Below are 14,191 nucleotides of genomic sequence, written 5' to 3' on the forward strand. Positions count from 1 at the left end.
TCCATCCTCAGCAATTTAAGAGTTCTACTTAACTTTAAGATAGATGAGTGCCATCATTAAGACCATTATTTCTTTGTCTGTAACATCACTGAACTGTGCTCCGGCCTAGATCATCGGTTTCTGATTCCCTTATTTACTGCACTTATACCACTACACTTGAGTATTCCACCGTAACATTGGCAGGCCTCACACCTTGTCCTCTCTTTAAACCTGTATCAATCAGAGCTCAGGAGTCACTATTCTAATGTGCATTTAGCACTGTTCACTTTCAGCTCACCGACTGAAACTCATCAATATAAAAAAATGTATCCATGTTTTCAAATTCCACCACAATCTTGCCATCCCTCTACCCACCCCCAGCTCAAATCCCCTATAATCCTAAAGCATGGAGGTTTTAACTCTTGCAATATCATCTCCAAATATAATCACTCCAATACAAATGGACTGGGGTTTTCCCACATCTCCCTACCCAATTATCCACCTTTGAAAGCTTCCTGGAAGCACCACTTTTGGCCAAGCATCTGATCTGTTCTAATATTTCCCATGTGCCCCGGGGGTCAAATTTTGTATGGTTTCCTGTGCAAAGAGCCTTGAGATAATTACGAAAGTTGGCAGCAAGTAGTGCAAATCCACAGAAACACCGTTTACAACAATTAGTCCTTGGCCTGCCTACTCAGTAACTTCCTGGAGAAGTTCCAACCTGGTCTGGACCTGATCTGACATCCAAATGTGCACATTTTTTCAGCAGAACAAGAGCCCTGAATGAGAAGAACCTATTGCGGCTGGGAGCAACAGTGCAAAAATTGGATGTGCCTTTGTGGATCCATAGGAAGATGGCAGACAATTAAAGTGTTAAAATGTTTCCCAAACACACTATTTTGCTTCTGCTGCATCGGGCCCAACAAATGCCATGGATCTTATGAATGAATAAATATTTTATTGTCACATGTGACAAATCTCAGTGAAATTCTTTGTTTTGCTTACATAACCAAGGTATGCAAAGAGTCGCCACATAAAGGACGGCAACAAATTTACAAAGTATCCAATGCCGGGTCCTCCTTTGTCGATTTTGTCACTGGGGTCTATTTTCTCCCCTCCCCTCACAGCGTTTCCCCATCCCTCATGTCGGGTCCTCCTTTGTTTTTCATCCCCTCGTGGCGGTACCCACCTTTGTTCGCTCCCCCCTCCCCCTCATAGCGGTTCCTCCACACCGGATCCTCCTTTGTTCCCGGCCGCGCGTCCTCTGACTCCCCGTCCGTGACCTACTCTGTTCACTGTAACTTTCCTCCACTGGATAAATCTGACACAGTGGTTGCCATCCAACTTACATGTGCACGGGGACTTGTGCTTTTATTTTAGGCTCCCAATGGTGGAAGCCTAAAATTGACCTCATCAAATTATTGAGTGGATGCAAGAACAGGCACAAGATACAATTTCTGATTCTAATACTTCACTATTTCAACTGAGAGCATCTAAACACAAACATCTGCCACCAAGTCCCCATCAACAACATTATGATGTCCACCATTGACCAGAAAATTATTCATACCAGCCAATTAATTACAATCCACCTGAGATTCTTGGTGGAAGAAGTCATGGGCCCCGTGAGGTGCTACCAAATATTTTGTTAATGCCATACACTTTGATCAATGTGTGTGGTGATGGAGATATAAATGTTGAGGCTGGTGAATAGTTTGAATGCTTTGTCCACAATGTTGTTGAGCTCCTCAAGGGTGCATGTCCCATGGCAAGTGATGCACCCTAGAGTCTTTCCACTATTGGAAAGGCACAAATTCAGATTGTGAAGGTATACTTGCCAACTGCCTGGATGAATGCAGCTTCATCAACGTTCACAGAGCTCAACACCATCCAAGGCAAGGCAGATCGATAAACTATCCACCAACTTAACCACTCCTTCGTCCGTCATGCTGGATAGTGGTCGCAGTATGCGGCAGTACCAAAATCCTCGGTAGTATCTCCCAAACCTGTGATTCCTACCACCAAGAAGTCCAAGGAGAATGGACATGTAGCAAGCCCACCATCTTCAAGTCACATTTTTTCTGTGTCAAAATCCTGGAAAGCCCTATCTGACAGTGGCAACATTTCAAGATGACCTCTCCCTCCCAGCAACTTCAGAACAGTAAGGGGTTAGCGTGTAAGAATGCACAAAAACAAAGGCTGCGACTCATAGATTTCTATCCCCATGTCTCAAAGGCATCAGGGGTTCATCACCATGGGAGAAGATCTCTCTGACCGTAAATATCTGACACTACTTAAGGATGTTTTTAGTTTAAAGATACGGCATGGAAACAGGCCATTTGGCTCAGCGACCACCGGTCGCCCGTTCACACTATCTTATCCACTCCCTACATGTTAGGGGGAAATTACAGAGGCCAATTAGCCTACGAACCAGACGTCTGTAGGATATGGGAGAAAAGTGGTGCACCCGGATGAAAGCTACGCAGTCATGGTGAGAACATGCAAACTCCACACATACAGCACCCGAGGTCAGGATCGAACCTGGGTCTTTGGCTATGATGTGGATCTCGTGGAGATGAAACATGCTGCCCCTAAATCTGATCATGATCCTTTATTAACATATTCTTTTGAGGATCTGCCAGGCGAGTTACTTGACAATCCAGTTATCATTATTTCCTATCAAACCACATAACATATCACACTACAGCAACAAAGAACAAACAGAATGGCTGTCTTCCTCTGGCCAAACTGTCCATGTGACTTATATGGTCATTCTCTGCCTTTCTTTAGCACAGATAACTTAATCTGTAGTGATGAAGGAGTTATTGTTGAGCGTTTCAATTGACTGGGTTCCAAAGCAAGAAGAATCAGAGGAGTTTGTTAATGTCTGGACAGTGGGTTGTTTGGGAACCATTAAGTGAGCACCAGATCCCAACTCTGGATTCTCTTCTTTGGACAATGAACCAACATCACATTCACACAGAATTTAGTTTAGTTTAAAGATACAGCATGGAAACAGGCCCTTCACCCCACCAAGTCTGCGCTGACCAGCGATCCCCACACATTAATACTATCCTACACACTAGGGACAATATACATTTCTACCAAGCCAACCATTAGGTGAGCACCAGCACTATAAACCTGTATGTTTTTTGTGTGTGTGGGGGGGGGGAAACCGAAGATCTTGGAGAAAACCCCCACATGTCACAGGGAGAACGTACAAACTCCGTACAGACAGCACTTGTAGTTGGGATCGAACCCGGGTCTCTAAGGCAGTAAACGCTGTAAGGGAATGGAGATGCTTTCATTCCCACTTTTCCATCTTCAAATTCCAGAAACAATAAGGCTAGATTTCTTCAGGCTCCTCGTACCCAATATGGGAATTTCCATGGGCCACTCTAACAAACAATGCATGGGCATTTTTGCAAATATTGTTCCTCTTTGTCAACAAAATCTATATTGGGATCGTCAGCCATGCTTATAGGTAGATCTGACTACCAGCAAGTAATGTAGACCTGACTACCAGAATGGTAATGAAGAGTCCGCAAGTCTAGCTGGAAGAAGTCATGCAGTATTCTGAAGTTGAGTGGTCTGAAGTTGAGTGGTCTGAACATCACCCATTCCTTCTCTCCAGAGATGCTGCCTGTGCCACTGAGTTACTCTAGTTTTTTGTGTCTATCTTTGATTTAAACCAGCATCTGCAGTTCCTTCCTACACATCCAGTATTATATTGGGACCTGGCATTAATGTGCAGTGTAAATGATTGGCATAGCACACAAATAAACAGAACGAGAATAAATTGGAAAGTGTCTTCTCCCTACTGCCACCTTCCTTTCTGTTGTTCAGAAAGTCCATTATGCTAAAGCAGTGGGTGAGAAGGAATTTATTTTGATTGCACTGCCAGCAATGTCATGATAATAACCATCTTTGTTTTCACAAGACTAAATTGTGGAACTATTTTCCCCTTCCAGACTTTGAATTTAGATCACCCCTGGTGCACCAGTTGTAGCTTAGTTTAGTTTATTATAGTTTAGTTTATTGTCACGTGTACCGATGAACAGTGAAAAGCTTTTATTCCATGATATACAGTCAGCGGAAAAACAATCCATGATTACAATGGAGCCATTTTCTGTATATAGACACATGATAAGGGAATAATGTTTAGTGCCAGGTAAAGCTAGCAAATTCCGATCAAGGATAGTCCGAGGGTCACCAATGAGGTAGATAGTTGCTCAGGATTGCTCTCTGGTTGTGGTAGGATGATTCAAGTTGCCTGATACCAGCTGGGAAGAAACTGTCCGAGCCTGGCAGTGTGCGTTTTCACACTTTGCCTGATGGGAGAGGGGCGAGGAATAACCTCAGTTATCTGGAATCAGAGCAGATTGGGCGAACCTAGAAGAGACCAAGTGCACAATCCAGACATCGAGTTTATTGTTATAGGCACGGGCATGGTGAGGTACAGGGACAATGAAAAATCTTGCTCAGATTTCCAAACGGTGCATAGTGCAAATCAGGATTGCAGAATGCTGCATTCCAGACCTGTCATTCTTTTGTGAACGGTCTACACTGGGTAAAGGTTACACCAGCTTCCTTCTGAAAATTCTTACAACCATCGATGCATTTTGAAACATTAAAATATCTCAGTTGTATGCTGCTGACTTGTTAAATGGCCAATTACATGGACTGGAGTGAGTACTTGATTGGAATTTTTGATGGAATTAGTTTGATTTGATCCATTAGTTGTTAGTCAATATCACAATTTCTTAAAATGATCAAATATTTCACCAATGCCTAGTATGGACCACATCTGAACCTTAGTTCAAACATGGATCAAAGTGCTGATTTCCAGGGAATGATGTGAGAGTAACTGAGAGAAGCCTCTCCACCTCCAGTTTAAATTCCAGTTGGAATATTTTGGAGGACCAAGTAACCAAGAACCAAGCCCTAAATAAACAGAATGGGCTTCAGAGGGAAGAATCCCAATGGCTGAAGTCATGCCTCACACAAACATAGAAAATAGGTGCAGGAGGAGGCCATTCGGCCCTTCGAGCCAGCATCGCCATTCATTGTGATCATGGTTGATCGTCCCAAATCAATAACCCGTGCCTGCCTTCTCCCCACATCCCTTGATTCCACTAGCCCCTAGAGCTCTATCTAACTCTCTCTTAAATATAGAAACAATAGGAGAATACTTAAGTTTGTTGGAGGCATTTGTCATCATCAATGGATGCATCATCATTGCAGTGTGGGACTATCTACTCCAGGAGGACTGATGTGGTGCAGGCAGTGCCTTCCCAGGGAATTAGGGACGAGTAATAAATTACTAAATAAATAAAATTAATAAGTTAAAAATCTATCCAAATGGACCAACTGTAATCCAGATTGCAAGGTATTTATATATTGCTGATTATATTTTATCAGCTGGCTGCAGTATATTAGAATGAATAAATGGAAGGCGATCCCTTTGTGCCAACTTCAAGAATTTTAAGTCAAAATCTTGACCACAATGGTCTCCTCACATTTGACGAAATAGCTGCAGGATGTAAAAGTCAATAAGCATTCATAGCAATACCGTGCATTTCGCACTGAGACTTCTTCTCTAACATGTTTGAGCTTGGTTAACAAAACCTCATCTTTCATTTGGCATTGTCACATAGCAGGATGGAAATTGCAGATTATTCCACTGCAAGTTGGTGCTGCTGAGTACAAAACAAAAGCGAAGTCACCTTGGTAATCAATAATTTTTGATCCCTCTCTCCCGAGCCTTATTTCAAGAGCGAGACAGCCCGAGGTATTCCACAGGCAGCCCACTAGTGGCACAGTGTCACAGTGCATTGGATTTTACATTCTCAGCTGGTTATCAAAAGCCTGTAGCTGTCACCACAATCTCAATTACCCAATGCAGAGGCTGAGTAGAAAGCTGCACCTGACCAAGCATCCAAAAGAATGCAGTCGTACTTGTCACATTCGTGTGTTGGCAATGCTTAACTGCTTGGGAATGTTCTTAACCATTTCCCCTTTACTTTTATTTACTCTGTGATGATTTGTACTGTGGAATGCCGCCAGAGAGGCAAGGTTGAGGCTATAGGAGGAAGGACGTTGTACAATCTCCAGCTAATGTGGACATGCTGACACAGTGTGAAGCATGATCCTCTCCCACATCTTCGCATTGCCTCAGTGGCTGCCTGTGCTTCATCTCTCATCTGCCAACAGTTTTGAACACTTTCAATCAATTGTACTTTCGATGTTATGACAGTAAAGGAGGATCTGTACTTAAACTATAACGCAAAGAGGAAACATATCTCAATACAGTGTTAACATCCAAAGGACCTCTCTGAGTATTTGAAGGCACTGGACCTGTACTTGCTGGAGTTTAGAGGGATGAGGGGGAACCTCATTAAAACTTACTGAATAGTGAAAGGCCTGGATAGTGAGAAGGTGGAGAATGTTTCAACGAGTGGGAGAGTCTAGGACCAGAGGCCACAGCCTCAGAATAAAAGGACGTATCTTAAGAAAGGAGATAAGAAGGAGTTTCTTTAGTCAGAGGATGGTGAATCTGTACACCTGTCGGAAGGGAGAGTGTACGCTGGCGCGGTTTAGCTGCCGCTGCTCTCTCTTCACATTGTGTTTTTGATTTTTTTGTCTTTGGATCGAATTCTGTCTTTACTTTGTGTATTGGTGATGTCTTTATTATTTATTTTACTCCGATTATATGTTTTTTTACTCTTGTTAAATTCTGTAAGGTGTCCTTGAGACTTTTGAAAGGCGCCCACAAATAAAATTTATTATTATTATTATTACACACATGGATAGGAAAGGTTTAGAGGGATATTGGCCCAATGTGGGCCAAATGCGGGCAGGTGGGAGTAGGGTAGATGGGGTGTCTTGGTCGGCATGGGTACGTTTGACCAAAGTGCCTGTATCCGTGCTGCATGACTCTACAAATTGGACCTCACAGTGACAGGGAGTAGAACACAAAGTGATAGTCCGAGAGAGAGTGAAATTAATTAAAGTGGCAGGTGAAGGGAAACTCAGGTGAATGCAGATGCTCCGCTATGCCTCATGCAACATGCAAATGAGTTCTCCAATGCAGAGAGGACCACATCTGAACACCGACTGCAGTACACTGGACTGGAGGAGGTGCAAGTGAATCACTGCTTCATCTGGAAAGGTCGTTTGCCACCCTGGGTGGTAAGAGAAGGAAATTAGAAATCTGATTGCATATTCTTGACCCTGAAAGTAGGAGAGTGAGAGAGGTTACTGGAGATCAGTCCAAAGCTTGGAGTTCAGTGGACTGAAGATACACATTGAAATGATGAGGGTGCAGTCTTGTACAATGAATGAGTCTCATGGGTAAAAAAGATTTGGAGGCAAACCCAGAAAATCGGGAAAAGTTTAAACAAAGAGCATGTGACGGCACTGGGCCTGTACTCGCTGGAGTTTAGAAGAATGAGGGGGGACCTATTGAAAAGTGCAGAATAGTGAAAGGCTTGGATAGAGTGGATGCGGAGAGGATGTTTTCACTCGTGGGAGAGTCTAGGACTAGAGGTCATAGCCTCAGAATTAAAGGACGTTCTTTTTGGAAGGAGATGAGGAGGAATTTCTTTAGTCAGGAAGTGGTGAATCTGTGGAATTCATTGCCACAGAAGGTTGCGGAGGCCAAGTCAGTGGATATATTTAAGGCAGAGATAGATAGACTCTTGATTAGTAGAATCTGCCATGATTGAATGGCGGAGCAGGTTAGATGGGCCAAATGGCTTAATTCTGCTCCTATTCTCTGGAGAGAAGGAATAGGTGACGTTTTGTGTCGAGACCCTTCTTCCATCTCTTTATAATTATGTTCTGCAATTATCTATGGTATTGCATTGATCGATGTACCTTTGTGTCTCTGGTCTTTTTTTCAGCACTGAGAAAGTACATGGTTTTATCTATTTTAGGTCTGAAAGGGATAACCTCAGTCTTAAATTTCTTTGCTGCCATCTTGTTCAAATAATTAAGCCTATTGTAATTTAAAACATTCATCTGAGAATGTTTACAAAGTCATTAACCTCTATCTCATTAGTAAACTTGGCTTTTTATCCTGATTTTTAATTCCTTTATAAACAGCATAATGAGATCCTTTCGAGACCACACCAGTTACACCTTGTCACACGGAGTATTTACCCCTTATGTCTACTCTCCTTGTTCTGCCACTCAGCCAATTATTTAGATAAGTCAGTAAATTATCTTAAATTCCATAACCCCAACAACTGCTATTCGTCCGTAATTAATGTTTTATCACAATGCCTTCTGCAGGCACAATAAGTAACCTCAATACAGGCGGCCCATGCCTACGTAATCTCCCAGTTGGTAAATACTTTAACTCCTCCTCCTATTCCCATACTGACCTTTCTGTCCTGGGTGGTAGAGATGCTCCCTTACAGCGTCAGTGTCCCGGGTTCAATCCTGACTGTGGGTGCTTGTCTGTATGGAGTTCGTACGTTCTCGCCGTGGCCTGCGTGGGTTTTCTCTGGGAGCCTGCGTGAGTTTCCTCTCACACGCCAAAGACGTACAGGTTTGTAGGCTAATTTGCTTGGTATACTTGTAAATTGTTCCTAGTGCATGTAGGATAGTGTTAGTCTGCGAGGATCGCTGGTGGCGTGCACTCGGTGGAACAAAGGGCCTGTTTCCGTGCTATATCTCTAAACAAAACTAAACACTATTCTCTCATTTTTCCTTTCAAACTTTGGGATGACAACCATCTGGTTCTGGGAATTTGTTAGTCTTCAGTGGGAGTCCGCTTGAAGTATTAGTACAATACCTTAGAGTCATTATTTTTCTCATTACTATTATTCAGCTTTTGACAATTGTGTCCTGTTCCTGTACCTAATTTAAATGATGTCCAGGATACAAGGCTCTTCTTTCATCAACGATGCGATATTATCCAAATTGCAAAGGCTATTCCCCAGTTTACAATTTTTCTTGAAGGTTCTACAGGATGATATATTTAGTTCCCAATGCTGACCCAACTTGCAATTAAATCCCAGTAATGAAAAAAATCAGCTCCATTCATCATCCAAACACTTCTATCTTTTTCTGATTGTGCCCCTCTCAGTTCATTCATATCCATCCACATGCACACCCTCAGATTATGCCTCGACAGCCCTCCAGGATTGAAATGATTAAATCCCTGCATATGTTTCAGACTTTTCATCGAGGCATAGAAAATATTTCTTTCAGAGCTTCAAAACCTTGACACTAATACATGGAAGCAATAAACTCTTTCTTTGACTTTGATTGTTAAATAAACTTAGTGAAATTGGTTGTTGCCATAGACATAACTATGGTGGTGCAGCACCTCACAGGCCAGAGGCCAGGATTCGATACTAATGATGAGTGCTGTCTGTGTGAGGTTTGCATGTTCTCCCTGTGACTATGTAAATTTCCTCCGGGTGCTTCAGTTTCCTCTCGCATCCCAAAGATGTATTTCCGCTAACTGGTTAGCACGCAACAAAAAGCTTTTCACTATACCTCGGTACACGTGACAATAAACAAAACTAACTAAAGACGTGCGGGTTTATAGGTTTACCGCCCTCCATAAATTGTTCCCAGTGTGCAGGGAGTGAGAGTGAAAGTGAGATAAGATAGAACTAGTATGAACAGGTGATCAATGGTCGACATGGACTCGGTGGGCCGAAGGACCTGTTTCCATGCTCTTTCACTATAAACTTAAACTAAAAACTCTACAATAAATGGCATAACTACATTCCTCCCTTAGCTCTTTCGTGCCAAAGTACGTTCTTCCCTTCAACACTTTTCACCATTCAATGATGCCGGAGACTTCCCAATTTGTCTTTTTGTATTATCAGGAATTAAGTCTGGATATTAAAAATAATTAAATTTTTCATCTGCCCATATCTATGATTTTTCTCCAACTTTCAGAATTGCTTATCTCTCTCTCTTTCTGATTGCTGCTGTGATCAGGAGCTCTTTAGATTTGCATCTGAATTCACAAGTTTCTTTGTTCTTGTCAGAGCTTGAAGCTCGCATTCCTTCCCACTTCTCCATTCTTCTTTATTTAAAACTTGAGCTTGCCGAGTCATTAATCAATGTGTAGGGAATAACTGCAGATGCTGGTTTAAATCAAAGGTAGACACAAACTGCTGAGGGAACTCAGCGGGACAGGCAGCAGCATCTCTGGGTGATGTTTTGGGTCAAAGAAGGGTCTCGACCCAAAACGTCACCCATTCCTTCTCTCCAGAGATGCTGCCTGTCCCGCTGAGTTACTCCAGCATTTTGTGTCTACATTCGAGTCATTAATCAATATTTCTTAATTTATTTCTTTATCTCTTCAGTTCTTGAAACTTGCTGGAGCTACGCACTATGGTCCATTATTTAATTGTCTCTATACCGCTAAGCAAAAACTGGAGATAAGATGCATGTCAGCAGAGAACACATCATCAGAGGTTCCAACAGCACTGTATTAATTTATGAAAGATGACACCTCTTGCAATCTGTGCAGCACAAACTTAATTTTCACAACAATTTATCGTGGATTTGATCGGTAGTTCTCAGAAAATGACAAAAAGTCTTTAGAATCTGAGATTTGTTTGGAAATTGCTACTCGACCCATCGTTACAGGAATTGAATTACATCTCATTTTGGATAAGTATGTTTGAGTGCGTGGGACACAGTTTTAAGAGTTCATTTGTCATGGAATTGCTCCCAGTATTAACCAATTTTTCTTTTTGCAGCTGGCATTCCCAGAAAACAGCATGCAGAGGTATTGCTATAATTAACTGATTAAATATCTGCTTCTGGGCCTGATTTAACCTCACATTATTGTTCAGGTAAATAACACCATTAATTTTAAATCCAGGGATTCAGCAGTTCCCTTAACAAAGTGCTTCTGAGGCTTCATAATAAAAAGTCAGCAACTTGCGGTACAATGCATAGCCCTTTCACACAACCGCATATCACACACAAAAGCATATCAGCTTTCTCATCAATGTTTAAAAAATTTATCTCATCAATGTAAAAAAAGTTTAATTCACTTGAGAGAGCTTAAAAGCCTGGGTTCACAAGTTATAGGAGTAGAATCAGGCCATTCGGCCTATCGAGTTTACTCCACCATTCAATCACGGCTGATCTCTGCCTCCTAATCCCATTTTCCTGCCTTCTCCCGACAATCATTCTAATCAAGAATTTGTCTATCTCTGCCTTAAAAATATCTACTGACTTGGTCTCCACAGCCCTCTGTGGCAATTAGTTCCACAGATCAACTACCCTCTGACTAAAAAGGTTCTGACTCACCTCCTTTCCAAAAGAGCACCCTTTAATTCTGAGGTTTTGTCCTCTAGTCCTGGACTCTCCCACCAGTGGAAACACCCTTTCCACATCCACTCTATCTATGCTTTTCATTATTCTGTAAGTTTCAATGAGGTCCCCCCTCGACCTTCTAAACTACAGCAGGTAGAGGCCTAGTGCTGTCAAACGATTATCATATGCTAACCCACTCATTCCTGGAATCATTCTTGTAAACCTCCTCTGGACCCTGTCCAGAGGCAACACATCCTTCCTCAGATATGGGGCCCAAATATGGGTTGGCCAAATAAAGATTCCCACAGCTTATCAAGGTTTAAAAACGGTATGCACTCTGAGTGATACCTTTTGTTATTAAGTAAAGATAAATTCAGTGAAACAATGCTGATCTTAATGACAAAACCCCATTCAAGCTCTGCCAATGATGGGGCTGTTTAACATGGACAATGATTATTATACGAATGCACTGGAAAATAAAAAAAACTCCACCACATGTACCTGCCATTGTTTTGTCAGCTCCTGAACCAGCTGGGTGTTGTCCAACAGCCTCTCTTTATAGGTGGCATCCTGCAAGACATTGGCAGTGGTCTCTGCTTCTGTGAGCCAGGCCCGGAATTTGTCCAAATCCAGGTAGTACTGCTGCAGCAATCTGAGCGCCGCTTCCACCGCAGTCTCCCTCTCACTGGCCCTGTGGAACCATTGATTTTCACACACATTAGTAACCGTCATTAGCGTAGCAATTTCACAAATACTGCCTTTGTGTCCAATTATGAACTAACACCTTAAACGGAGGATTAGAAGAATGAGCTAGTAATTGTCACAAATTCAAATATCATGGGAATTTGCCATCACACAAACTTAACCCATATTAGTCCGTTAATTAGGTTTAAGCATTTGGAAGTTATTATACATCACATTATTAAGATATGTAGAAAAATCTGTGCGGAGTGCATGACTTCAGGGCTACGCCTCAGAATCTCATGCAATTCCAAAGGTAACTGGACACATACTGATGGCTATGGGGACTTCTTCCCCACAGCCATCAGACTATTAAACACAACTTCAAACAAACTCTGAACTATAACAGCCTATTGCACTTTATCAGTTTTTTTATGTGTATATATATGGTCTAATTACATCTGTTCTGTATTTATGCCTGCAATATTCTGCTGTGCTGCAGTAAGCAAGAATTTCATTATCCTATCTGGGACACATGACAATAAACTCTCTTGACTCTTGTCTTGACTTGACATTCAAAAGGTTTTTTTATACACCTGTCTTTGACCCACTTGATGACTTTAACAAAAGTCCAAGATTATCATTCGGGATGAGTTATTTCTAAACCACAATGTGCTGGATGGACTCAGAGGGTCAGGCAGCAACGGTGACACAAAAATATTTGATAACAAGTTTGGAAATCCTGGTTTGAAAGTGAAAAATAAATGAAGATTTCTTCAGTAATTGGTGCATTTGGATGTACAAGGAGAATTATGCAAAATGTCTTTGTGCAAAATATTCAGTTGAAATAAACAGATTGATTGAAACAAAACAATGAGATCATGAAATAAATTATCTCCGTGCTTTTCTTAGTTAAATGGTATTTCTCACATTGTAAGATGATGTACAATGAGTTCCAGCTAATTATACTGAAGGCAACCTTCCAGTGGAATATGAGAGGCAACCAACCTTCAATCTGCATTGTTTATTATCATTCAATCAGTCTGCACACTGATTAAAAACATCTGAATTGTATGTATGAAAAGCCCAACAATATATTTCAATCACTCTGTGCACAAGAGGGGCCAGAAGTTTCTTCAGAACCAGCACGACTAGCCTGGAAGTGCAATGGAAATTCATTTTGTACGATCAAGCAATGTTTCAACCATAACTCTAGGTACAGCTGTCAGAGGGACAGTGTGCTGGGGAAACTCCTGCTGCTAATGTGAAAAGAACAGCGACATCCAGTTTCCAGGATTATAGGCTGCTCTGTGCTGCTGGTAAGCACTGACACAGTCAGAACTAGAGGCAGCAAGTTTACTAAGAATCCCAGAGGCATAAGGGACAGACTATTCCTTTATTATATCAGTGGGAGCTGGAAATAAGGTAACGCTCTTTGCAAATGTAAAAGGACAATGCAGCAGACTTTAAAACTTGCAGATAATATCAGTGAATAAGACTTCTGTGTAGCAATTACATCGTCCATTTTCTTTCTGTTTGCTTTTGTGAAGTGATGTGAAACTAATTCAATTCAATTATCAACAGCAATGATGATTCAAATTGTGACATGAACGCTCTTTTATTACAGAAATATTTAGCCAAAAGTTAATATTGTCAGTGCTGATTCCCATTTTAATCTCAAAATATAAAATCCAACAGAAAGTTGGTTGGACAATTCTGGCCAAGACTATATACAGGTAGTTTAGTTTGGAGATACAGTGTGGAAACAGGCCCTTTGGCCCACCGAGTCGGCACCAATCAGCGATCCCTGCACACGAGCACTATCCTGCACACTTAATAATAATAATAAATTTTATATTTAATGGGCGCCTTTCATACAAAATCTCAAGGACACCTTACATAGTAATCGGAATAAAAACATATAATCGGAGTAAAACAAGTAATTAAAGACATCACAATGACACAAATTAAAAACAGAATTCAATCCAAAAACAGAAAATCAAAAACACAGTGTGAAGAGAGAGCAGCGGCAACCAAATCGTGTCACACTTGGGACAATTTATAATTTTTACTGAAGCCAATTAACCTATAAACCTGTACGTCTTTGGAGGGTGGGAGGAAATCGGAGCACCCGGGGAAACCCACGCGGTCATAGGGAGAACGTACAAACTCTGTACAGACAGCACCCGTAGTCAGGATTGAACCCGGGTCTCCGGCACTGTAAGGCAGCAAC

General features: G+C 41.7%; 1 protein-coding gene across 12 annotated transcripts in view; it reads right to left on the reverse strand.

The window, feature by feature from the left end:
- Positions 1 to 14,191, reverse strand: part of dmd (dystrophin) — a 1,663,772-nt gene that overhangs the window by 260,470 nt on the left and 1,389,111 nt on the right. For all 12 annotated transcript variants that reach the window (XM_033033201.1, XM_033033203.1, XM_033033205.1 and 9 more), the window contains one exon: positions 11,779 to 11,968. In XM_033033201.1, the coding sequence (XP_032889092.1) occupies positions 11,779 to 11,968 (190 nt within the window). The remainder of the gene's footprint in view (positions 1 to 11,778; positions 11,969 to 14,191) is intronic.

Source organism: Amblyraja radiata, chromosome 14, assembly GCF_010909765.2.
Source record: "Amblyraja radiata isolate CabotCenter1 chromosome 14, sAmbRad1.1.pri, whole genome shotgun sequence".
Classification (NCBI taxonomy): Eukaryota; Metazoa; Chordata; class Chondrichthyes; order Rajiformes; family Rajidae; genus Amblyraja; species Amblyraja radiata.